The sequence below is a fragment of the Sylvia atricapilla genome, chromosome 2 (assembly GCF_009819655.1).
Source record: "Sylvia atricapilla isolate bSylAtr1 chromosome 2, bSylAtr1.pri, whole genome shotgun sequence".
NCBI classification, from domain to species: Eukaryota; Metazoa; Chordata; class Aves; order Passeriformes; family Sylviidae; genus Sylvia; species Sylvia atricapilla.
Window position 1 is genome coordinate 9,172,499 of NC_089141.1, and position 26,617 is coordinate 9,199,115.

At 48.5% G+C, this 26,617-nt stretch overlaps 1 protein-coding gene across 2 annotated transcripts in view; it reads right to left on the reverse strand.

The window, feature by feature from the left end:
• Nucleotides 1–23,372: 23,372 nt before the first annotated feature.
• Nucleotides 23,373–26,617, reverse strand: part of TIAM1 (TIAM Rac1 associated GEF 1) — a 71,891-nt gene continuing 68,646 nt past the window's right edge. For both annotated transcript variants that reach the window (XM_066340746.1, XM_066340747.1), the window contains one exon: nucleotides 23,373–25,725. In XM_066340746.1, the coding sequence (XP_066196843.1) occupies nucleotides 25,247–25,725 (479 nt within the window). In that variant the 3' untranslated portion in view covers nucleotides 23,373–25,246. The remainder of the gene's footprint in view (nucleotides 25,726–26,617) is intronic.

Here is a 26,617-nt window from a genome sequence, read left to right on the forward strand (position 1 = left end):
CACTCCCATGGAATGTGTGCAAAGGACAGAGCCCCTTGGTTTCATCCCTGGAAGCAATTCTGCTTATTCCCCAAAAAATTAATTTCTCTTGTCCCTGAGTGGAGGAAAAAAGGGTTTCACACCATAAACTTCCAATGAGATATTTAAAAGAGTCAGTCAAACTCCAGAACGTGAATGTTGTTCTCCATTAAACACCATAAATTGAATTATGTCCCCAGTTCAGTCAAAGGCAATATTCCATTGATTTCCGTGGGTGTGGAGTTACACGTCATGAACTGGTTGCAAAATTCTATTAAAATATTGCTGCTATTGATTGGTTTGGGTCATTCATTGAACCAATTTTTGTGGAATTACTTATTTTTTACTGGGCTTTGTTTCTTTACATTGCTGCTTATCATGGCGACATGACCTTAATGGGAACAATAAAATTTAGCCTGTTTTAATGGGAACTGTGAGCAAACCTTGTGGTTGGTTATGTTCCTTATGCCTAGAAACTATGCTGCTGTGAGTGGGTCTCAGCAAAAACTCTTGGCCTGATTGCACTAAAGACCCCTGTCTAAAACCCACATATTTATATCTATATTTAGGTTTATAGTATTTATACTTACCGTATTTATATTGTGTTTCTATTTGCACTTATGTTTCTATTTATAATTATATTTATACTTATATTTACCTCGCAAGCAACCAGCACAGTGTTTGTGCTCTGTGCCAAGCTGGAATGCTGTAAGCCACGAGTTTGCTGCCTCTAAAAGCAGGTTGTGAATGAGTGTGACCTAAATGGGCTACAAAGGAAATATTAACTTTCCCTGGAAGGAGGATAATTAGGATGTACACAGAGAGCTGTGTTTATTCTCTGAAAGAAGGGATATTTTTTCATGTATTTCAGCTTACCTTCCTCTGCTGGCTAAACTCTCCATGCAACCCTCCATTAAGCCTACAGTAAATCAATCCCTCGGTGAATGCTTTTCTTTTAAACCATTATTATCTTGTCTTTATTCACTGTTATCCCTCCTTTCCCAAGCAGAAAAAAAAAACCCTCAGCTGCTTAACTCTGCTCTTCATTGCAACAGGGCAGAGTTTCATACCGTGCTGTAATGTTTAGACCTTTGTTACTCTTTCTCCTACAAAATGCACCCCAAAGCAAAGGCAGAGATACACAACCTAAAAGCTATTCCAAAAACTTACCAAAATAACCCAAGATACTACCAAAATAACCTGAGGTAGGTAAAAAAAACCCCAAAGTACTATCAAAATACGCCCATTTACCACCAAAATAACCCAAGGTACTATGAAAATAACCCAAGAAATATCAAAACAAGCCAAGATACTACCACAGTGACATTGCCCAGAGGCCACTGGGGTGGCTGAGCCCCCAGCCACAGCAGAGAGCAGCAAGAGGCCAAGGCAGGCTCTCATCCCTGCTTTTTGTGCCAGCCCCTGAATCCCTCTGGAAGAACTGGGAGCAGCCAGAGCCCCTTGGGATAAATGTGCCTTCTCAGGCAAATGCTCTGCATTGGAGTAATTCTGTTTAAAAGATAATAATAAACCCTCCCCAAGCCCTGCCCTTTGCTGTGGCTGTACTCATGCTGAGAGATGGACCAGCCCCACCAGGGAAATCCTGCTGCAGTCCCTGGGTTATTCTGAAATCAGGAATATTCCACCTCATCTCAGTGCCAAAGTTGCAGGGGAAAGCAGAGCCAGGGAATAGACAGGATCCCAGAGATATCCCTGTGCTCCAAGGACTGCACATTCAGCTCCTCAGGATGGGATTGCAGCCATGTAACAAATGGTTTTCCCCTGCAGAAGTCAGCAATTTGCCCGTGATGGAAGAGCAATGGGGAACATCTGTGCCCCAAGACCTGCGAGAGCTGTACCTGCACAAATACTTTAGAAAAACACCACTGCTGTCTAAAAAACAACCCCCAAACCCTTTAGGATTTATGGCAAGAAGGAGAACTGCTCATTGAAGAGTTCTTGTGTGATGTCATCCTTCTTTCCTTCCTTCCTTCCTGGAAAATGCCAGGTGGTATTTTCACGAGATATTTGTGAAAACCAGACCAACGGGAACCATAGGTAAAAATCTAAGAAAAAAAACCCAAACAGACAGGGAGCAGTGGATCCTTTTTACAAATTCTTATAGCTATGAATGTATGCATGAAATGTTGAGCCTAATCTCTGAAAGTGCCCTAGCATGGGAAATAAAAACCCAGGCAGAAACCAGGAATCCTTTGTGGCAAAATTGAACTCCATATGTTAAGAGAAAACCTAATTTGTTACACAGTAAAAGAACAATTTAGGATATCACTACCTAGATATTGAAATACAAGCCTGCTGCTATGCATCTGAACTTTCCTGCCTCTAGTTTTGCTCTTGCCATTTATATCTCTTCAAAAGTAGAAAGCAAGTGCTGAAGTGCTGCAGGTGCCAGCTCATGGCACATCAGAGGCAGAGAAGGGACAAAAGTCCCATTGACTGGGAATGTTTTGTGCTCCCCAAGTGTGGAAAACCACGGTTAGGAGAGGAGGCAAAGCAAGAAGCATTCTGCAAATCTTTCCATATCCAGTTTGTCTTTCATACCCACTGACTTACCCAGCCTCTGCAGCTGCTGCCGCCCAGAAAAAGGTGGGAAAATGGGAAGGCAAGGCAACCTCTCCTTCTGCCTCTGGCCCTCTGAGCCCTGATTTGTCCTTCTGGTTTTGTTTGCTGCTTTGCTTTGCCTGCTGCAATCACTGGTGGGCACAGGACTGCAGGAAAAGCAAGTGGGCAAAATTCCTTGGATAGCCAGATTCCTGCAACCACAGAACACCTTGAGTCAGAAGGAGCCCCTGGACAGCATCTCATGCTTGAAGCTGTGCCCTTCAAAATCCCGAGGCTAAGAACCCCATCAAGGAGCATTTCCACCACCAAAAATGCCCTCAAGTTTTCCTTAGGGGGAAGAGGGGGGTTAAATCCTGCTCCCTCGAGGAGGGCTTTGAGGAGAGCCCAGAAATGCTCAGCATTTCCCTGCTGGAATGGATTTGACAAGAGTCCACACAGAAGAAGTGGAATTATCAGTGGGCTGATAATTTGAGTGGCAACCAAGGGCTCTGCAGCCCCTTGGTTACCACACAAAGAGCAAAGGGAAAGCAGAACAAATAAACAAGCCCTTCAATAATGCATCAGAAGGTAAACACAGAGTGGGGACAGACAGCAGGGCTGATTTCTCTCAGAGGCTGCTGGAGTTCTAATTTACAGGACATGGAAAATAATTAGCTGAGCAAATATAATTTAAGCACATTATTGATTAATTTACAGAACCATTAAGCTTCCATATAAACTCATGGTAAGATTGTGTCTGCAACAAGGATTCAGTATTTGTGCATTCTTGGAAGGATTAAATTTAAGTGCCTTATCTTGCTCAAAACCATTTTTGGAAGGAAATGTGAGGAAATCTTATTTAACGTTATGAATTGCATCTGCTTGTTTATAATTAAAACACAGGGAAGGGGCAAGTCTTGGAATCTCATTATTTGTTCTTCTCTATTCAAACATGTCATTTCATCGTGGGGAAATATCAAAAATGCCTGTGAGTGGCTAATCATAGCTCCCTGTCAGCCACAGGATCCTATTAGTGTGTTAGAAAACAAATATGTGCAGGCAGAATTTAATTTTTCCTTTCCTCCTTGTTTCCCCCAGCCCTTTCCCACCACAATAAGGCATTAATACCCCTGAAGTCAGTTTCCAACTTTTCTGTACAACCTGTGTGTTTTCCTCCTTGGTTCTCCCAGCTCTGCTCTCCTCCTCTTTCTCCTCTCCAGAGCAGATGAGAGCTGCAGGTACTTTTATTCCGTGTATTTGGACCTAAAATGTCCTAAAATCATGGGCCTGAAAGCTCAGATGGATACAAATATTGCCCAAGCTGATGTGGTTTAAAGTTTCACATCTCTGGACAAAATCCATCATTTGTGGCCCTTCTGCTGCAGGTTACAACACCACATTACATTTCATTTTCTTTTCTAACAGGTCCCCAGGCTTTTGTATTCAGCATTCCTGACATTCCTGCTGTGCAGGATTGCCCATCGTGGCTCCCAGCACTCCCACAAGTATGACATGACACTTCATTAAAGATAAAAACAACTGGGCAAGGCTCCTGTTCCAGTCCAAGTGCCTCAATGACTGCAGCAAGGTTTCACAGGTGGGAATTAGAGCAGAATTTCAAATTTGCCTGCTTGCCCAGAGCCTGCACGGAGATCTCAGCAGGGAAAATCCAGGCAGGAAAATCCAGGCAGGGCAGAGAATGGATGGAGGTGCTCAGGTGAGAAGCTGCTTCCCCTAAAATCACTTTCCTCGGCAGATTTAAATAAAAAAAAAATCCCTTTTGGTCAAATGCATCAGGCAAAATCCATAGTGTTGGATTCTATCATGAAATTAAAGAATAAATGGGCAATGGCTGGGAAACCTGTTCACACCCATGGCAACTCTCGTCTGTTGGTTTTTTTTCATCTCTACATCTATATAAGAAAACGATTTCTATACTTACATTTCCTATAAAACATGTCTGTAAATAAATCCCTTTGTGACCCAGGTGTCGTTAACACACAACTCACCCTCTGCAGGAAAGCAGAGGCAGGGAATTGTTCCTATGGAAAAGCAGCCAGGCCAGGTTCCTTCCCATGGTGGCTCCTGCAGCACTGTCCTTGCTCAGGGACAGATTTTTGTCCTTTTTTGTAAGGACAACAAACCAAGGGATGTGCTGGAGAGGGGGATGAGGAACACGGCGAGGAAAAGCCCAGCCCTTCACTTCCAACCCCTTGTCTTCCCTCCCCTGCAGTGTCCCAAATAATCCTTATCTCAATATTTTCTTCTGAGGCTGCGTTGCCTCTTATCTTGTATTTGATCTTAATCTTCCTCTGTTTAGCTGGTACCAGCCTCTGGCCTCTTCACATTGAAGGATTTTCTGTCTGCAGAAATTTCCCATTAGGAGTAATGGAGGAAAAAAAAAAAAAAGTGTTTCTGTGGATAAATTATCACATAGGACCCAACATTATATGTGTGGGGGGGAAGGATAAAAGATAAGGCCATTTTAGTGTGAATTCATTTTCCTAAAGCGTAAAGAAAAATGACATCATTCCTTTTTTGCTTGCTGCTGTTTTCCGTGGGATGCAGGCAGGATGGAGGCAGTGCAGTGGAATGACACCAATTTACAACCCTGCAGCACAGCAGGCTCCAGGCTCTCTCCAGAGCGTGCCTCCAGCTCCCATCAACAGCTCTGGAGTCCTCGGGAGGGAACATTCACTTCATCATTTCACCACAAACTGGAGAGTCAACAGCAGCTCTAGTGCTGCCAAATTATTCCCCCCTCACAAAAGCAGCTGTGAAAGAACATTATCATTACAGATCTCAAGCAAGCTCCTTTTTTTTTGGTTGTTGTTACGAATTCCCATCTAAGACTGTTGATGAATATTAATTCTCATTATCCCAAAACACCACCAGAACGTGCAGTCAATCATGAATTCCTCATAAAGATAATCAGGACTTCATATCTGCAGCCTTCCAGGACCTACAAGAAAAATGGAGAGAGACTGTTTACAAGGGCTTAGAGTAGCAGGATGCAGGGAATGGCTGCAAAAGGAAAGAGAAAAGGTTTTAGATGGGATATTGGGAAGGAATTGTTCCCTGTGAGGGTGCTGAGGCCCTGGGACAGGGTGCTGGAGAAGTTGTGGCTGCCCCTGGATCCCTGGCAATGTCCAAGGCTGGTTTGGAGCAGCCTGGGACAGTGGAAGGTGTCCCTGCCCATGGCAGGGGCTGCAATGGGATGAGCTCCAAGGTCCCTTCCAGCCCAAACCACATTTCTGTTGGAGCAAAGGCAGCAATTCTTGTTCTGAAATACCTGCAAAAGCTGTGCTAAATATTCCCCGTGAACGATGAGTCCTCGGGTTTTGATTTCCAGGAATTTGGCCTCGCTGTGCCGGCTTCATCACTTTGCAGGGACCTCCTCCCACTCAGGCAGCCTCACTCCAGATTGCCTCAGCTCTTCCCAGAGGAGGGCACCGGGGTCAGGCACAGCCGGGAGAGACAGAGAAAACCTGCTCTGATGAATCCTGCCTGCTGTTCCCTCATTCCCTGTGGTACAGCACCCAAACAAAGCCACTCAGGGTGTTCCAGGCAGCTCAGGGGGTTGATCAGCCCAGAGCTCCCCAGGCTGAGCAGGGCTGCAGGCAGAGCCAGGCTGGGAATCAGGCAGGAATGGCCCTCGGGTATCTCAGTGTGTCCTGCATCAAAGGGAGATGCTGAAAACCTGAGCTCAGATGAGAACGTGGAATTTCCTTTTAGAGTGTGATGAAAACTGTCCCTGCTGTCCCAGGGCTCTGGGAACTGCCGGAGTGAGGAGCAGCAGGGACACCAAACACCTCAGACACTCTGGAGCTGAGCTGCTGTGCCACATCCCCACGGCTTCTGGGGACACGTGGGACATCTTGGCACATCCTGTTAGCAGCTGCCTTTGGTTTGTCTTTTCTGAATGAGAAAGGAACATGAAAGCCTCAGGAAGAGGTGGATGAATGCAGCCATGGGTGTGAAGGCTGCTCTTTGGGAATTCTCTCTAGAATTCATCCTTTAGAGGCTGCTCTTTGGGAATTCTCTCTGGAAGCCATCCTTTAGAGGCTGCTCTTTGGGAATTCTCTCTAGAATTCATCCTTTAGAGGCTGCTCTTTGGGAATTCTCTCTGGAAGCCATCCAGCAGCACCCCTGGACAACAGCATCCTCTGCCTGCTCTGTTTGGCACAGAGCTTCAGCACATGGGAAAAGGAATTCCCACCTAGGCCATGAAAGACCTGCCCCAGGATCTCTTGTCCCCAGCACCCAAATTGTCACCTCATGCTGGCATTGTCACTCTAGCACTCGGTGCACTTGCTGCATTCATATTTTAGTCAGTTCTGCCTCGTGTTCTATACAGCCTTACACTGAGAAAAGCTTTTCCAGCCAAAGGCAGGAAAGTCTCCCTCACAAACTCCTCGGTTTTCTCCCCTGGGGTGTAACTGATGTTTAACTTAACTGATGTTTAAGTGAAAGGCAGCTCCAGAGTCTGAGGGAATTCCCATCTGTGCATGTCACAAATTCTCACACAGAACCTCGTGGGAGGTTGGTGCATGGTTCTGGCACTGCAGCACACCAGGAATTGCTGGATTTGCTTTAGGGGAATCACTGTATTTTTATTGATGCAGCGTTAGCACAACGTGATGGGAAATCAGGTACATGATCACTGACGCCTTGGTCAATGCTGTGATTATTTTTTTTAAATCTGTTTTGATTACCTGATGCTGGCAGTAAACCCCTCCCTTTGCCAGGATTTATCTTACAGTGCTTTGCACTGTGAGCACTCCCAGCTCCCCATGCCAGCTCCATGTCAGCCCTGTCCTGTTGTCATTTCACAGCCACTCTGCAGGAAAGCCAGCTGGACAGGGGGATCATGGAGCCAGAGAATCATGGCAAGATTCCTTGGGTGGGAAGGGACGTTAAGGATCACCCAGTGCCACCCCTGCCATGGCAGGGACACCTTCCACTATCCCAGGCTGCTCCAAGCCCATCCAGCCTGACCTTGGACACTGCCAGGGATCCAGGGGCAGCCACAACTTCTCTGGGCACCCTGTGCCAGGGCCCCACCACCCTCCCAGCCAGGAATTCCTTCCCAAAATCCATCCAACCCTGACCTCTTGCACTCTGAAGCCTGCAGTGCTGGCAGGGAACTCTGCAATCCTCTCCCTGTCTGCTCCCCCACAGCCCAGGCTGAGCTCACACAGCCCTGGGGACAGGGGCAGCCCTTCTCCAGCCTCATCCTTCCCACACCAGCGGGACCAGGGACACTGGGCACTGCTGGGGCTCCCTCCCTGTTCCCCTGGACAGCTGAAGGCAGGAAAATTCCTCCCTCTGCAGCCCCAGGGGCCGAGGAGCATCGTGTGCCAACCGTGCCCAGCAAATGCCAGGAGAGGCTGCGGGCTGGGGCAGTTCTCTGGGATCTCAGGGGTGTCTGTTTACTGGGATGGCACGGGGTGTTCTCTGGGATCTCCAAGCACCTCCCAGCCCAAGGACTGTGTTCCTGGTGCTCTGAGCCCCCAGGGAAGCAGAAGAGGCATGCTGGATGTGCACACTGCCTGATTATCACCCAGCAAAGCCTGCCAAACCCTGCTGGGATGACAAGGACCAGCCCAGCCCAGCAAATGGCTCCAGCGCTTGTTGTGAACACGTCCCAGGGACGTGAGACAAAAGGTACAAGGCATTTGCTGCTCTCCCCTCTTGCACCAAAAGCAGTTCTCAGAGCTGTTCCCCGCCACAAATCCATTAGTACAAAGAGGCAAAGCCAAGTGGAAGCCTCACGTCTCCCCAGGGAAGCACAATCTCTTTCCAGTCCTTTTTTTTATCCCGAATTTTGCTTTTCCGTGGCTAGCCAGCCTGGGGGTGAAGCAGACAAAGCAGAGCTACAGGCTGTTCCCAAGCTGCTTAGTTCCCTGTGCAAAGAGAGGGAAAGAGGGGCAGCAGAGGTGGGAGGAATCACCACTGCTCCCACAGAAGTTGGACAGCATGGAGACCTCCAGCTCCAATAGAATCATCATCAGAGGATGGAAATGGAGCCTCTTTCAGCACAAAGAGGGATTTCCAGGGAGGCCTGGCTGCAGAAGTTAATGGGGGTTCAGAACCAGGGAGGATGCACAGAGAGCAATTGAATCAGCCCCAGGGTGCAGGGGTCAGGGGCAGCCCCAGGCGGGGCAGTGGAATATAAAACAGGCATTAAAATTCCAACCAGGAGCCAAAATACAGCTGGGGAGTTAGTCACTGTGCTGCCCCAGACTGCTGGGTGCCACCAGCACAGAACTGGGCATTGCACTCACCTGGGCAGGGCAAACACACAGAAACATCCATGTGCTGGGTGGACACACAGGGAGGCCTCAGGTCCTTCAGAAGAGGGACAGGGTTACCCCAAAATTCCCACTCTTCCTGGGGGAGGCACACACCGTGCAGCCACTACACCTGCAACATTAAAAACAAACCAACCAACCCCTAAAAACCCTGTCCAAAACAAACTAAACCCAAACCCAAAGGAAAGGAGCAAAACAAAACAAACAAGAAACCCCCACAAAGAAAGAAAAAAGGAAATATTTACTGCTGGAGAAAACCCAGAAATGCAGGAATTTCCAAGGCAAGCAGAGAAGAAGTGGCAGTGAGAGAGGGGAGGCCAGGATATGGGCATGAATGGCACACCAGGGGAATGGCACACCACGGTGGGTGACATGGGGCTATTTCAGGCTGGGAAAGGGCAATGAGGAGCCATCCCTCAGCTGCACATGGACACCACTGCCGTCCCCTTTCCCTGCTGGCAGCTGGGCTGTGGGCACCAGCGGAACTCGCACTTCCATCCAAATATTTCCCTGCAGTTCCCCAGGGCTCCTTTAATACCTCGCGGCTCTCACTGGGAGCTGAGTTGATTTCCACCAGCTGCTTCACACACAAGAACAGTGGGTAGGGAACTTCAGAGCTGAGCACTGACTTCCACTGCAGCTCCATGCCAGGGTTCCTGCGGGAAAAGGTGGAGAAGGAGCTGGGGATTTTTAGCCCCAGGATTTTGAGAGTTTTCAACCCAAGAGCTCACAAATGCTGAGGCTGAGCTTTCACCCATTCCCTCCTTTGAATGCTGTCTAACAGCCCTTTTAATTCTTCTTATACTGTGCTGCTCAAAACTGCGCCCAGGTTTTGCAGCAGGAAACTGCAGACAAGTGAATAAACGTGACAGAAAACACAGGGGGAAAATCATTCCAGTGCTTATCTCGGGCTAAAGAACACTTAAAAACTATTCTGGCTTGAACCAAGTGCTGGGCAGGAGCAGCAGAGGTGATGGCCTGCCATGGAGCCCTGTCAGAGCGGTTCCACAACACCCTGTCCCTCCCAGCCCTGCACAGTATTTAAATATTTTATCTCCTTCCTACACTCAGGATTATGTATTAGGAGAAGGAAGGATCTGGAAGATTGTTTTCCTGTGCCCTTGTTAAGCTTCTCTCTCTCAAGCCTGATGCCCATATGGCCTGTTAATAATGCAGCACCATAATTTAACACAGTTTGCCTTCAGATAAATCCCAAAGTAAGCATGGGCCAGGATAATGCTCCCTTAATAGGACGGGCCTGGCCCAGAGGGAACTAACAAACAAATAAAACCATAAATGTGGAGAGGTGGGAGAAAAAAAAACCACACTCTCTCAAGCACCGTAATAATAATGACAATAATAACAACAACAACAATAATAATAATAATAATAATATTTTTAAAAATTATTCTCTTGAGCTTACATCCCATCAGCCTGAATGAAAAAGGATTAGGTTTTATTATACTCCAGCAGTTCCAGCAAGGTGCAAAGTCTTAATTAGAATGACAAAGGGATTTTTTTTTTCTTTTAGAAGAAAGTTTGTGATTTTGTCATAATGGATTCTGGAAAGGGATTTAAAAAAAAAAAAAAAAAAAAAAGATTAAAAATACGAGGTTCAGACATGCAGAGTCAGTTTGAGTTCCTGTTGTAGGGATAAAAGTCTTCCCCTACCTTAAATGGCAAAGGTAAGGAAATTTGCCCTTTCTCCCCCCCTTTTTTGGGAATTACACTCCAGGGCAAGGCTCCCAACAGATCACTGGCAGGGCTTCATGAGGAAAGAGCCAAGGAGCCAACTGCTGGTTATATTGGTTTAAATTGACGTTTCTATCGAACCCACATGTCTGTTTGCTCAGAATACACCTGCACCTACACCAGTGACTGGCAGCAGCCCTGCAGCCCAAATGTGGGCCTTGTGGAATCCCAGGAACAGCTCCCATCCCCATGGAACAGCCCAGCACTGCCCTCCTGCACCATTTGCTGTATTGATTACATGGCATCCTATGGCAAACCCACATTAGCCAGCCACAGACAGGCTTAGATTTTGGCTAAGGATTAATTTAAGAGTTTTTATGCGATGCAGGCAAATCTACTTTGGCTTTTCAAGACTCGAACGTTCCCAGGTTTGAGGGAATTTACTGCACCAAAATCCGCTTTTCCCCACGCTTAGAGGGTGTACAAGAACATTATAAAGCATAATTCTTCATGATCTACTCAATGCTGGCATGCCCCAGTTCCACCAGATCCTGGAGATTTTAACCTCACAGTTCTGTCACTGCCAATGGTTACATTTTTTGCTGTTTCCAACCTCCCCAAAAAGGATTCTCCACCTTTTGTTGTTGCTGCTGTTGTTCTTTCAAAGAGTTTCTTCTAAAAGAAGAAGTAGCAACACCGATGACCAGAGAAGGATGTTGCCTGTGGGCTCCCACAAAGGATTTTCACCCCTGCTGACTCTTCAGGTCTTACTTTTTATGGGATATTTTAACCTGCTGGACCAGAAGGATTTCGGGAATGTCTTTGCTACAGAGACTGACATTTTTGGCGAAGAACAGCAATGGGGTATTTTAAAAGCACCTACAAACCCCAGAGCAGTTCTCCGTGGGATTGCAGCTCAGGGAGATTCCCTCTGCTTCCCCCAAAGGCAGAACCATCCTGTCTGGGCAGTCTTCCCCCAGGCTGACCCCAAACACCAGGGCAGGGATCAAACAGGCTGCTCTGTTCCCGCCAGCTCATCCAGTGCTCAGAGCACAGCCAGGAGATCTCCCTCCCTCTGGGAATCCCTCCCTGCCTCCTTCCTGTCTGCACCACACTGCTCCCAGCAGTATTTTAGGAAGGGTGTCTGGGAGATGTTTCCTAAGCCAGGTCCCAAAGTTTGGCCCCGTGTCCAAAACCTCCTCTCAAACCGTGGACGCCACACGAGCTCAGCTTGTGGCAAAGCCTCAGGCTGGGCCAGGGCAGGGACAGGCTGGACAGCAGCAGGAATTTCCCCATGGACAGGGTTGTTAAACAGTAGCAAGGGCTGCCCAGAGAGGTTTGGAGGCATCCAAGGAATTCCTGGAGGTGGCACTCAGTGGGAGAAAGTGGGCATCGGGCACAGGATGGGCTCCACGAGCTGGAAGGCTTTTCCAAAATCAGTGGTTCTGTGATCCTGATTCTGAAATGGTTCCACTTCTTGCTCCCCTTTTATCTCCCCAAGGCACCAATCTGTGTAGGGGTTCTTGGTGGGTTCCTGCTGCCCCCTGTACCTGCAAGCATTTCCCCAAAACACGTGTTTGTGCTGGCTCTGAACAGAGGCTGTGTCAGTGGGACAAAGACACTCGAATTACACAGCTCAAAGAGTGGAGGTGCTGCCCCTGTTAATTTGTGCTCATGATTCCTTTGGTTTGTGCCTTCAGTGAGGGTTTGGAACACCCTTTTCACTGAGTGCATTCAAAGCAGGGCCCTGCTGTTACGTTGGTCATCATGTGCTCACAAGAAACAGAATTTGTGTTTTTGCTGGGTCAGAGGGAGCTGGTGGGGTTTGTTTTGCTTGCTAGGAAACAAATTTAATAGAGCTGTTCATTAAAGGCATGGAGGCAGAGCAGGTTGGGGATGGTGCCAGCTGTGTGCTGCAGGTTAGGTTCAGGCAAAGGACACAGCAAAAATACAAAAGATGCCCTGAATAAATGTCAGTATACCTGCACAGAGCTGCTGCCTGCCCCAAACCTGCCTGGCATCCTGGGGTGCAGAACCCAGCAGTTTTACCTCTCCCAGATATTGCCTCAGTGGCATTCCCTCCTGGTTCTGAACCCCAGAAAATGATGGCTGGGGTTTACTTGGGGTGCTTTCTCGATGAGAAATCCACTAACAATGGGTGTTATGTTCTGTCTTTTTGTTCTGTTAGGGGCACTGTACGTAGAGTCTCCTGCACTTTCTCACTTCACGCTGCACAGCTCCACAGAAATACAAATCCCTGACTCTGAGGAGATTAAATTAGATTTGGGAGATGCAAGATCCCCAAAAAGAGCAGGAAACAAAGCCCCTAATCAGCGTGGTGTGGGCATGGACGACACTCCAGAGGAATTTACAGCCCCGCAATCCATATTCATAAAGAGCTTTTTGCAGGCACACATTTGTCCTGCTTGCTGAGTGCTGAGGAGCAGCAGCAGACACAGGGTGCATCCCCCTGGAAAGAGCCCCTGAGCCCAGCAGCATTCCTGTGCCTCTGGAGGGACTCTGCGGCTGCTGCCTGTCCCACAGCCCTCCCTCCTGTTCTCCTGCAGATGCAGCCCCTGCTTTTCTCCCTCTGAGCTGGGGAACCAGCTCCTGTTTAGCACCAGGCCAACCATCAGAGGTAACCACAGTTCCTCCATGGCTCAGAACCCTCTCTGCCCATAAATTATATAAACTTATCTAATCACTCAAAATCTATTCATAAAAACATACAGCAACTTAAAAAGAAGTGTATCAAAAATTTAAATTAATAATAAAATTTAAATACATAATCTGTTAAATAAACATCATAGGTAAAAAAAAAAAACCTTTAAAAAATAAATTTATACATTATAATTATCATACTAACTGTACTACTAATCATGCCTTGTTTACTCCAATACATTCAACAAATAATTAATAAAGCAATTAAAAGGAGCTTCAAAACTCAAGGAGAGGGGAGAAACCTTAAAGGAGCGTGTTTGTTTATGGACCTGCGTTTCACTAAAGGTCACACCGAGCTCCAGGGTGGCACCCCAAAAACCTCCCCAAATTTGCCCCGTGCCCTTGGGCGCTGCTGGTTCTGAGCTCCTGGGGCCAGGCTGGGACTCAGCTCCCCAGATCCCTGTGCTAGGGGTACCCAGTATCCAGCTTTGAGAGTTTTAGCACAGATCTGCCCTTGCTGGTGGAGACAGGAGCAGCAGTGTGACAATTTGAGTTTGGGAAGACAGGCATCTGCCAGGGAAAAGCTGGAGCTTCCCTTGGAATGGAGAATGTAAACCCCCTCCCTCTGAGTTATTCTAATTTTGCAATTAAGGGCCTTTCAGGCAAAGATATAGGAGTAGCAATAACAGTCCTTTGCTAGGAATATTAAAAATGTAGTAGTACAAAAAAGCAAATGAACAAAGAAGAAAAACATTGACAGAGAATACAGCCTGACAGCCCGTGTTGGGAGCAGCCCAATCCAGTCCTCCTGGAGTGACAGATGTGGTTCTGTTGGAGCAGAGATGATCCTGTAGAAGGGTCCAGAGATGCTGAGATAGGTCCAGTCTCCCTCTGGGAATCCAGTGCAGACAGGCTGTGTTGGTGTTCTGAATCTCAGGTTTGATCCAGGTAGGAATGCTGGGCTCCTCCCCCTGGGTGGAGCACCTCCCAGTGGGATGATGGAATTGTATCAGCCCTGCAGTGAGCCTCGATGGCCCATGAACAGCAGATATCCCCTGGGGGGACGATGAGTCCTGGAAGAGATAAAGAACAGAACATTGACCCACCCGGTTTAACACCAGATATCCCCCCAGAGTTCTGAGGGATGGGTCCTGGAAGGGATAAATAACACTGCCTCACCTGGTTTGAACAGCTGGCCCATTTACAGAAGACACCCTCCCCCTCCCCCCTGGAGTTATGAGATTCCTTAATCCCACTTAAACACTTACTTCCTCTTCTGTTCCTAAAGCACCCTATGAGCCTCAAAAAATTAGAAATCTTTAGCTCGATGAAAATAGATTTTTTTACATAATGTTTGATTTTCCTAAGTCAAAACAAAGTCAAGACAAAATTACAAAAAGTGTCACTCCAACAGGGAAGGTAAGTGTTGGTTTCTGAGACGTGCCAAATTCTCCCCAGAAGGCAAGAGCATTCTATTCACAGTAAATGGTGTTTCCAGAGGAAAATTGTCTCAAAAACTGGGATTGAAGAGGACTGAAGTGGACCCAGTGAGTTGTATTGTGCTCTGTCTGAGCAGGACTTTGCCTCTAAGTGGATAAAAGATCATGCTGGAAATTAATTTCAGTCCATACATTCAGTGGCAGTAAGAGCCAGGAGAGTCAGGCTTTGGAAATTGTGAGGACCTCCATCAAATCATTTATTCCTGCCAAATGCACAGAGCAACTTCATTAAGGTTAAAAAAAGAGGCCATCATTTGCAATCAGGATGCCATTATTAAGAGAGAAACCAATTATTCCAGCGACCCTACACCTTTCAGAAGACCCAACATTGTTCCTGCACACAGATGGGAAAATAGCTTTTAATGAGTCACCTCTTGGCAGCAAGAGTGAAACCTATCTGGATTTCAAGAGCTCTGAAAGTTTTTTCAAAAAATGTTTTAGTTTAAGAGAGTTGAGACCTAGACATGTCACCCACACTTGTTTCTAAAGCAGCAGGAATGGAAAGAGAACCTCTCCGAGCTCATCCCAAGGATCCATGGTTCTTTTTGTGGCAGGTGGATTGTAGCCAGAGCACATTGTCGGGGAAAAGGCCACACCCAATGTAAAACTGATAATTTGCAGTTTAAATTGTGAATTAAAATCTGCACAAGCCACAGTGTCTGCTCCAAAATCTGTGAGATTCCGGAATTTTCCCCTTTGCTTCAGTTGGTGTTGGCACAAAGTCTCCCTCTCTGGTTGTACTTTAGGGTTTGGAGGTGACGTTGTGCTGATCCTACAGAGTTTGTGGGAACAGGGGAAGCTTTGAGTGGCTTTTCTCAATGCAGAGCCTCAGAAGTCATTTGGGGGAAATGCTGAGAATCAGAGCAGTTGTGACTCTTTCCCAGTGTTCCAGAGCTGAGGAATCAATGGAGTTATGACCCAGGCTGTGCTCAGCCTGTGCTGAGGTTAACCAGGATGCAACTGAGAGCAAGGTAATCCTGAAGGCAGAATTTAACCTTCTGCTGTAAATTCAGGGTCACAGACCCCATTGGGTAAAGAACCTCATGTGTGACAAACCACATCCCTGGTAATTCACTCCCTGAGCCTTCGTCCTACAACATCCCTGCTCCTTCTTTACAGAGCATTCCACCCTGTGGGCTCAAAACATCATCTCTAAGGGGTTTTTATCATCATTTTCTAGCATCCTATTTCTCACCCCCAGCATGCAGAATGCACAAAAGCAGAATGCAAAGACTTGTCTCCTCTTCCTCCTGCCGAGGTCTCAGTCACTGCCAGGGCAGCTGCTCTCTCCTGATTGTCAAACATTAAATAAAGACAGCAAATTGTGGAACAAAGGTAACACGGAGTGTGGAGAGGTAACATGTGTGACAGTGTGGGTGAGCAGGATTGGTACCTTTGCCTCTGTCCCTGGGTTTATCCCATGCCCTCCCTGCCTCTGTCCCCAGGTTTATTCTTGCCTCTGTGCCCAGGACAGTCCAGAGGTTCCCGTGGCTCAGGCAGAGTCCCCAGTGCTGGGAAATGAAGGGAGATCTGTGCCTGGAGCTGGTGCAGCTGCTGATCCCATGTGAGGGGCTGAAACCAGTGCTCCCTCAGGCAGAAGCTCCCTCCCTGTCCCTGTGGGTGGATGGGATGAGGGAACTGAGCCGGGTGTGTGTGCTCCAAATCCCTCAGGATGGGAAATGGAATAGGTGGCTTCTATCACACCCGGGCTATTTCTGGCTGCAGTAAATGAAAATAAATCTGTCCTGTCACCTCAGCAGACATGATTTCCCCTCTCTCTCATGGGGACTAAGAGCTCTTGACAAGAAAAGTATCTTTTGTTTGAGGAGAAGGGGAGGAAGCAAAAACAAACCAAATGAAGTGCCTCAGGAGTTCAGCTAAGTGCAGGATGGTGAATGAAGCAGGGAGTAGCAGAGCCCTTCATCCTTGGCCAGCCCAAAACAAACCCCCCTGGCTGCAGGAGGGCTGGCAGGGCTCAGGAAGGGGAATTCTCACCTTGGCAAGCAGGAATCTGGGAACACACAACTCCACCCCAAAGTTCGTGTAAGCCTCCACATCACCATCTCCGTGTTTTCCTTCGTGCTGTCTTTTACACCAGTGGCATTTGATCAGGCTGATAATTCCGCTTTATGAGAATCCCCTGGTACCAGCATTAGTTTTGTCAAGTCCCTTATCCACTGTGTGAGAACAGACAGGCATTTTGTGGCGACGATAAATCCATTGTGTCAACACAATTAATTCTGTTCGGCGACTAAAACATTCTGTCGAGGAACAAAAGGCATTAACTTAATATCTTTATCTAATTGACAAAAAGCAAATTAGTTCAGAGCCTTTGATGTCGCCGTGGTTTATGCCAAGGAAAATCCTTTTTGCTGACGTCCCGTTTTATCAGCATTTTGTGAGGATCAGGACACAGAGGCTGGACGGGGCTCTGCTGAGGGACACAGCAGCACCCTCTGCACACCAGGGAGTCAGAATTGTCCTTTTGCTGAATGCAAAGTTTGTCACGGGAAGAATTCTGGCTGAGACTGACCAGATCTGAGATTCTGCAAACCTGAGCTCAATCTATGCCAGGTTTCAGTGCCCCTCTGGGTACAGCCACAGCAGCACTTCTTTTCCTCACAGTGGAAAATCAACAGCTCTCCTGAGGGAGAGAGGCCTGTGAAGTGCAGAAATCTGGTAGCAGAACTAAGAGGTTCATTTCAAAAAGGAAAAAAAGAAAATTAAAAAGGTGCTTACAGTAAACACCCAAGGAAAAAAATCTCCAATTCTACCTCGTCCTGTCTCCTGCAGGCTTCTTTCCAGCCTCCCAGCAGCCAGGTTTTCCCCGCTGCACTGAAGGCAGCAGTGCAGCTCCAGGCAGTGCAGATGGAATGATTGTGAATTGTGTGGCCATCAATAGACTCCTGATTAGCAATTTTTCCTCCGTTTGTGCCTGCAGTGATTAAGAAACATCCAGCTGTTTCTTTCATTTTTTTTACAAAACCTTCCTTAATCTTTTCCCTCCGTCCTCTGCTGGGGAACGAGGTGTCTGTGCTGTGCTGTGGCCACACAAAGAGCAGAGGGGCTGTGAGCACAGCTGGGGGCTCAGTGTCTCCTGTGCTTTCCCCAGGCATCCTGCGGGATCAATTCCTGTGGTTTTTAACTCTCTGCTGCTCAGCATCTCCAAAGCTCAGCTCCCCGTGGGTGAGTTCTGCCCTCCTCTTGACTGGGGCAGCTTTAACTCCGCAGCCAAGGCTCCCTCATTTCTCAGGAGCTGCTGTCCCTATAAATGTATTCGCTGTGACAGCTTTTGAGTGGTTCTCTCAACACTCCCGTGGTACCAAATCCTCTTCTAGCACCCCCTTTGCAAGTCAGGCATGGCTTTATTCCTGGCCAGGGTTTCTGTGTGTGGCTGACAGAATCCTGGCTGATACAGAACTTCCCCACTTATTTATACGTTCATAGCAAAAAAGAAGAAATTCATGTTCATTGGTTCTAAATGACATCATTCTCTTTCGTTAATTAGTGTTCTATCCTCTGTTGGTTATTATTTCTCACTTCTCATGCTAATTAGCCCTTATTTTTAGTACATTTTTCCTCCAATTTCCAAGACATTTTTAGGTTCTTCTTTACCTTCTGCTTTCTGTCAAATGTCCTTGTGGTCCATAAATTCTGCGTTCCAGATGTCCAACCACGCCGATCCATCTTCCTCTCCCAAGCTTTGTTCATTGGGGCACATCAGAGTTAGTTTATCAAAAGTTAAACTTTCAGTCATTTTCCCCACCTGTGTTCCCATAAAAGTAGCTTATCACCACTTTGCTGAGAGTCACCTAAGAATAACACACAATTTATAATTTATATGTATGTTGGTTACAATTAATTAAAACAAAGATTTTGAAAGGTAACTAAAACCATTTCCTACAATTATTTTAAAGCTCTCTCCTTTCCAGCATGCTCAGACCTCACCTGTGGTGTCAGGGCTGCAGAGGTGGCCCAGGAGCTGGCAGCAGATCACACCCAGGGAAATTCATTCTGCTGCTCAGAGATGGATCAAAGCCCAGAGGAAAACACGGAAAAAATAAAAGTGGGAGGAGGGCCTCTTTATAAACAACTTGTTCCTGTTTATCATTGGCAGGCCAACTGTTCAGAGGTGGCATTTGGCTGTGAAATCCACTGTCACACCCTGCAGCCAGCAGTCACCAATCCCTCCTTTAAACCAGAATAAAAGCAAGGCTGATCCCGACCCAGCACAGGGAAGGAAGGGAGGGAAGGGCTCAAGCCCACTGCTGGCCCAGGGGAGGCACTGGGATGTGGTGGGATGTGCCCCGAGCTGTGGGGTCAGCACCTCCCACACAGTGATCAGAATTCTCCCCTCTGCTCCTGTGCATCCTCAGCTCCCAGAGCCAGGGGTCCACCAGGAGCATGGAATTCCACAGGGTGCAGAGCTGCTGGGTGCATCCAGCCCCTTCAGTTGGGGATTGCAGGGCACAAACACAAACACCCGTTCCTTTGGGCTGAGCTGCACTGACCCAGTTCCTCTGTGGCCTCTAGCTTTTCTCTGCAAAAACAGGGAAGGTAACCTCAGGACTGGGATTCACAAACTGCTAGCAGTGAAATCAGTCATTTCCCCAAGTGCCAAGCCAGACAAATTCCCCTGCCATGCTGAAGAAAAAGTGTATTTGTTAATATGCATCCCACACAAACTACATCTCTTTCTCTGTTTTGTCTGTAAAGGAGAAAATGAAGCTGTTTGCCCTCTGCACTGAAGAGACCTGCACATCCCAGTCCCTGGCAGGTGAGGAGCTTCTCCTTTCAGCAGGAAAAAATTGAGCTCGCTGTGAAGTCTGAGCAGGAAGAACTTTCCCCAGCCATGGGCAGGCAAACTGAGCTACCAGAGTCCTTTGATTTTGATTTCCTCCTGTTCCAATCAAGGCTGTCAAGGATTCACTGAGCCTTCTGCCTTTTGTGTTGTAGCCCACTCCTGTCTCGATGATCAGACTGCAGTTTTCACAGGAGCTGATGCAAAACCTCCTCATCCCCTTCCATCCATTGCAGCTCCTGGAAGGGCTCTTCTGCTGTCACCAAAACAAGACAGCCAGCAGCAGAAATGCATGTGCTGGGTTTTATCATGCTGTGTCTGAGCACAGGGCTGTGTACCTGCCTCTCTCAGCACTGCTGTGTGCTGTGCTGACAGTCCCCCCAGGCCCAAATTCAGTGAATTTCATTGTACCAGACAAGTGACAAAGTGATGCCGTCCCTTTGCCCCTGTGGAAACACACACCATGTGCCAAGGATGTTCAGTCAATAACCTGCAGGCAAGGCTGGCTCTGGCTGCTTGGACAGTGATGGAGGAATCCTAGGAAGAAAATGCTCTATCCAAACCAGACACCACAGGTGAGTGATGCAGCCCTCAGCTTGGTGGGACTGTTGTTGTTACCTCCAGACAACCCCAGTTCCCTCTGAGACAGAGAAAAGCCTTTTCCCTCCTGTAAAAGCAACAGAGTTAAATATGGGGACAGCCCTTCCTCATCTCCTTTTCATTTCCTTGCCTTCAGGACCAGAAATCCAAGAGAAAGTTTAATCAATGTACTGTGCTTCCCCAAAAAGGATCTGTTCCACACTCCACGTGTAGCTGCCGTTACTGGGAGCAGGAGGATGTCTGACAGGTTTAAGCCTTTCAGCCTAAATATCCTAAATAAAACAGCTCCAACTCCCCCACAACTGAATACAACTGCTCTGTGCTGCTTCCTTTTCATGCCTCTCTTCCCAGCCACGTTTTCTCTGTGCCCACCCTCCCAGCCTGGTTTTGAGTCTCCACTCTGATGGTCCTGACCTTCCCCTGCCCTAACACGCAGCAGCATCTTTCTGGGCCACCTGCAGAAGTGACGCCAGGAATTGTTATTTCCCTGCCTGGAAATCCTGTCCTGAGCTCCCTGGGGAAGTGCAGAGAGCTGAGCCCACAGCTCCAACTCCTCTGTGCCACGCTGGGGGGAATCTTCCCACACGCAGCTACTGCTTTCAAAAATGGTTTTTTTTACAACTTTTATCCCCACACTGTCAGTTTTATTTTACCTTTAACGGGAGTTCTTGCTCTGCTTTTTTACACAGGAAAAGGCAAAGGAGGGTCATTTAAAAACCTCTTCATTACCAGCTGCTCATCTTCTCATGTCTCATGAGGGTTAGAGGGAGCAGAGGATTGGATTTTCTTTTATTATCAAGACTTTCTTTTAATCTCCTTTTCCTGGTGGATTCCATGGTATAATTCAACTAATAGTCTGATTTTGCAGTGACCTCGAAGAAAGCTGATGTTCTCACTCTGCTTGAGTCTTTCAATTTCCTATTGGAGATCTGAAGGGCTTTTAAAGTGCTCTCCCAGCACCTGTGGCAGGGGATGGAGTAGATCCTCTGTAAGTGCATTTCTGCCCGAGCTTTGTTCCACATCCCTCTGCCTGCTCCAGCCCCGAGATCATTCCCAGCCTCACCCCTCTGAAACCACCGCAGAGTTACTCGGCTCTCTAATACCCCTTGAGGAGTTAATTAAAGGGGTTTAATCTCTGCCGAGATGAAGCGAAGCCGAATCTATCCCTGGAAATTACTTTCCCTAATGGAATGACGTACAAGCCCACCGGCACAGGATGGTTCTGCAGCGCCAGCAAAGCAGAGGACGCTGCTGCCGCCTGCCCGGGAGTCATTCGCTGTTGATGGCTTTGGTGAAGAGCGGGAAGCGCTCGGGTTTGCGAGGAGCCGGCCGGGATTTGCGGGAGAAGGGGGACGCCCGCCGGCCGTGCCGGGAACGAGCGGGAGCAGCGGGATGCGGAGAATGCCGGATTTACCTGGGACAGAGCATCGGCACCGGGCATCGCTCACTGCGCTCACGGAGCGGGCCAGCCCAGCAGGAATCACCGGGAGCACTCCGCAGCGCAGGGACAGCCGCATCCCGCAGTGCTGTGCTGCGCTGTGCTGCGCTGTGCTGCGGGCGTCAGCTCTGATGAGCAGGGAAAAGGCTTCAGCACGTCTGGGGAAAACCCACACGACTGCCTGACCCCAACCCTAACTCTTATCCTAACTCCAACCCCAACTCCGTGCAGCCAAAGCAGCCTCCAGGCTCCCACAGAGGAAGTTTAAGGAGCAGGATTCCTGCTGGACCAAACCCAGAAGGCAACAGGTATTTTCCCAGGAAGTGAAGGAAAAGCTGCTGGAACCACGGCTGAGCAATTTGGTTTAAAAGGCAGCATCCAGAGGCTCCTCTGGCCCTGGGAGCAGCTGATTCAGAACAGCCCGTGTCTTTCTCTGGAGTTCCCTCCATCTCCCCAGCATTGTGGCCACGGGCAAAAAGCTCTCTCCTGCCACACTCTGAGCACTCCAGGCATCGGTTCAGAGCCTGCCCTCCATCCATTCACAGCTCAGAACATATTTAATATTCTATCCACACCTCCCTGCAACTTTATGGATATGAGTTTCTGCCTTTGATCAGTTTCCCGCAACACTAATTAATTTCAAGCCCTCTTGTTGACAAATCATGTATTTGTCAACGTGGTATTTCTAACTGTTTCCTTGAGTTACCTGTTTTCTTTCAGTGTTCTACACAGCAGCAGATCACTCGGCTGTTGGACCAAGGTGCGATTGCAGAGGGGTAATCAATTAATGGCACCCTGTGAGCTGGGGATGTGGCACAGGGGACAGTCTGTCCTGGCACAAAAACAAGGTATTTATGCTCACCTCTCACAACTGCACTGGGAATTGCAGGAGGAATTTCCTCTCTGTCGTCCTCTGTTTCTGGCTGGTGGCAGCAGAGATCTTTAAAGCCCAAGGATTTCAGCTGTGGAGCTGGCATACACGCAGTCACTTGTCACCACTCAAGTGCTGCGTTCTTCTTGAGGCCCTCAGTCTTCTTTTCACCATTTTCCGACTTCCTGAGGAGCCTTGGAAGCCTTTCCAGTTGAAAATAACCCTGCCTGAAGCAGCAAGCACTGCACTGCTGCAGGGGATGCTGTAGGAAGGGCTGCACACATCCCCACCCCATTTTAATGCCATTTCCCTCCTGTGTCGTTTCTGTCATCCCTCAGAGAGTGTCTGTGGGGTGCCTGTGCTGTCCCTGTGCCATGCCAGCCCCGGGGCAGTGCCAGCCGTCCCTGATTTCCCCACAAAACTCCTCCCTGTGTGCAGCAGCCCTTGCAGGGACGGCCTGGCAGCACTCACCTGCCTCAGCACTGGCGTGCTCCTCGGGAGCGCAGGGGGAGTCAAGCTCTCCGGGGGCCAGGGAAGCACAAACACCAACCCAGAGCAGACCCCCAGGGTTTGGGCTAAAGCCAGCCCCCCAAAGGGAGAGGGACAGGCCACAGAGAGGCTGGGCAGCTTCTGGAATTCGCTGCTTTTACTTCGTTTTTTAAAATACTCACCTGAAGGTTCCTTGTGACCAGCTTGGAAAAGCACCAGGAATGCTGGTTATGGATGCCATAAGGGAAATGGGAATTGTCCTCTCACCAAAGCAGGAGCAGAGCCTTACTTGAGGGCTCCTTCCCGAGCTACACCAGCTGGGAATGTGGGACCTCCTCCCAGGTATCCCCCTTCCAGCTCACAGCCCTCCTGGGCCAGGCTCCACGTGACCGTGTGGCCTCCACACACCACTCTCTGCAGCTACTGATTTGGTTTTTTTCCCAGTATTTTATTTCTGACAGGCATTTACAACGTTCCATTCATAGAACTAAAAACATAAAAATAGACCTTCTTTCAGCTTATAAAAGAAATATATAAGAACCTTTGACATAGACATGTCATGACATTATGTACAAGAGCCACGGTACCTTCCCAGTACCAGCCTTTCCAGTATTTGAGTGCTGACTGCATCCTCTGGGAGCAGCCCAGGACAGCCAAACCCTCCAGCACGTGGGACATGACCGACAGGTGATGATACAAAAACAACCAGGTGATCATACAAAGGGGGTAGAAACTCTTCTAAAGCTCTTATGAAAAGAAACCAGGAGATAGCAAAAAGTTACTAGAGAAAGCTTTCAGAAGTCGAGTATAGTGCACCAGAAACCAGGAAGGGAGGGGGTGAGGGGAAGATGCCAGCTGGGACACACAGACACTCATGGATGGTTGGGGGGAAGGGGGATAATTTTCGTTATGCTTTAAAATATAGTCAGAGTGGATTTTATAAAATATAATCCTAAGGCTATTATAAAATTTCAGGTTCTCAAAGTACCTACTGATGTGTCAAACATCAACAGATACCAACAAAACAGAACAAAATTTCATATAATCTTCCTTTTTTTTTTTTTCCTATAGGTGAGACTGCAATGGGGAAAGCTATATAAATCCTAAAAAAAAAAAAAAGTGCTATTTTGTGTTTCATATTTGGAAGTCTACTTAAAAACCACGAGATTTTAGTCACATTTTACCCTGTTTTAGATGTTTAAATAAAAGATTTAAAATGTTCAAGAAGTTTACTTGTGTAGAACTTTTTTCACCCTCTATTGCAATGGAAAAGCTTTTATAAAGGAATTAAAATACACTAGTTTCACCCATGGAAGGAGAGTGGGTGAGGTCAGTTTTTTGGCCATAAATTCCCTGTCCCCTAAGCCCAGACTCTGCCAGAGTGAGTAGAGCAAAGGGATCTGTGGGGCTCCAGCAAGGGCACACAACAAATCCCTTTGCTCCACTGCAATTCAGTCATGTCATTTTATTTATTATTCTTTTTATTAGCTAACTAAACTCCAGTCTCAAACATATACAATAAACCTCTTCCTGAAGAAAGTTATACCTAAATAAGAGTTTCCAGTTCATATTTTAATATAAAACCACCATTCCTAACCCTCTGCAAAAAGCTAGCCTCGTATCCTAGACGTGGAGCTACCCTAAATCTCTTACCCCTTTGTGCCCCTGCATCTCAGGTAAAATACAAAAAAATACTTCTTCAAGTGTTAAATTTGGATCTCTTTTAAGAGAGTTTGGCATCTTTACAAGAATATGTAAAACTAGAGCTTCCAACATCAACGTTAAATTAGACCAGCCACAGACCGAGAGGACCGAACACAACATAAAACCCCAAACCTTTCCTCACGCATTCCTAAAATACATGAATATTCTCTTACATTTAGAGAGGGAAAGGGGGTCAGAATACTGCAACTGTACAGGTTAAAAAGGCAGTTTCCTTGTGAAGGAGATGAGCCTACGACCGACGGCTTTCAGAGCCACCAACCCCTCTGTCCCCGCGCTCCTGCCGGAGCCCGTTCGCTGCCCAGGGGTGAAGACATCCAGAGTGATTTGTTTTCCAGTGATTATGTCCTCCCCGTACTCAATTCCAGCCCCTGATTGTTTTAGAATAAATAAAAGAGTGAAAGCCCTTGTGTAACGTAAGACAGGACCTCGAGCTTGTTTCATTCCCGGTTTCGGAGCGTTGGAGTTGCCTAAGGAAGGAGTGGCCGCATGGCTTCGGACATCGGAGCTGCCGCAACGGTGTGTGCAAGTGTGCAATCAATCATCGGGGGGACGGGGGGGACAGGGGGGGACACCGCCTCAGAGCTCCGTGTTGAGCTTCCTGCCGGGCACAAAGTCCTCCCGCCGCACCCAGATGACCTCCTCGCCGTGGCCCTCGGCGGCGCCGTTGATGGCGGGCAGGGCGGCCTGCTTCCTCAGCTGGGCCATCCTGGCGGCGTGCGCGTCCCCGGGCGGGCAGAGCCGCTCCTGGCAGGGCCGCCGGCCGCCCGCCAGGGACGTGGCCTGCAGCCGCTCCCGCAGCTCCCGCTGCGTCCCGCGCGCCGCCTCGCAGAAGTCGTCGTCGTCGCTCAAGATGTCGGTCTCCTTGATGTCGTCCTGCTCCTCGTACTGCGCCAGGTCGAACTGCTCCTCGACCCAGCGGTCAGTGTCCCCTCCCTGCGCCGGCTGCGCGGGCTCTTTCTCGGGGCTGCTGCCGTGGACGGCCTCCGAGTCAATGGTAAACCTGTTTCGGGCCAGCCGCCGCCTCCTCCTCCCCAGAGACTTGCTGGGGGCTGACACTGCACACACAAAGATAAAAGCCCACAGGTGTTTTACACACACACGGCACAACCCCGGGCAAAGCTAAGCCTGCTCCGGTCACTGCCATCCTCCCTGCGGCTGTGCTCACATCCACCGTGCCAGGGACAAGGCCCCCAGCTGCTGCTCCTCCTGAGCCCGGGCAGCCAGCCAGCACCACGGCCACCTGCTCAGCTCAGCTCCTCGCTCGCAGCCCCACAAAATCCAACAGTTTCCACCTTGCAGAGGGAAAGCTGTCTGGGCTCAGAGCAGAACCACAGCCTTCCCTGTGGCTACACCTCAGTGCTGAAGATGCTGCGTTATTTACAGGGAATTACGTGCCCTGTCCAAGGTCTGCTTCTCCCTTCCTCACCTCCTCCCTGCTGGGTGAGGGAAAAAACAATCCCCCAACCCAGAAGAGCTATCACAAGTTCCTTGCTCAGCATCTACTCAGCCACTGGCCCAATTAGCAAATTCCCATCTTCTGTGTCAGAACATCTTCCCAAGCAAGAGCAAATCCTGCAGCTGGCAGCCCTGCAGGTACTACAGTGCTTCAGGGGCACACACAGAGCTCTGAGGCTGGAGTTTGCTCCCCTGCACTCAACAGCACCTCAGCATCTGCAGGATGAATTTACCCAGCTCTGCCTTGAGGCAGACATTTTAATGTCCCTGGGCCTCACAAGGTGCATTAAGTACAAGGGCTCAGCAGTTCCAAATTGTATGTGCAGGGAGAGGTCTGCACTCCAAGGTGGGATTTCAATCCCTGCAGAATTCATCAGGCAAATGCCCCACAGAGCCAAACTGAAAAGGGGTCTGGCACCTACAGCAATCAGGGCCAGCAGCATCCCGAGTGAGAAGCTGGGCTCAGCTGGTGTTGGTCTGGCCTGCCCTGGC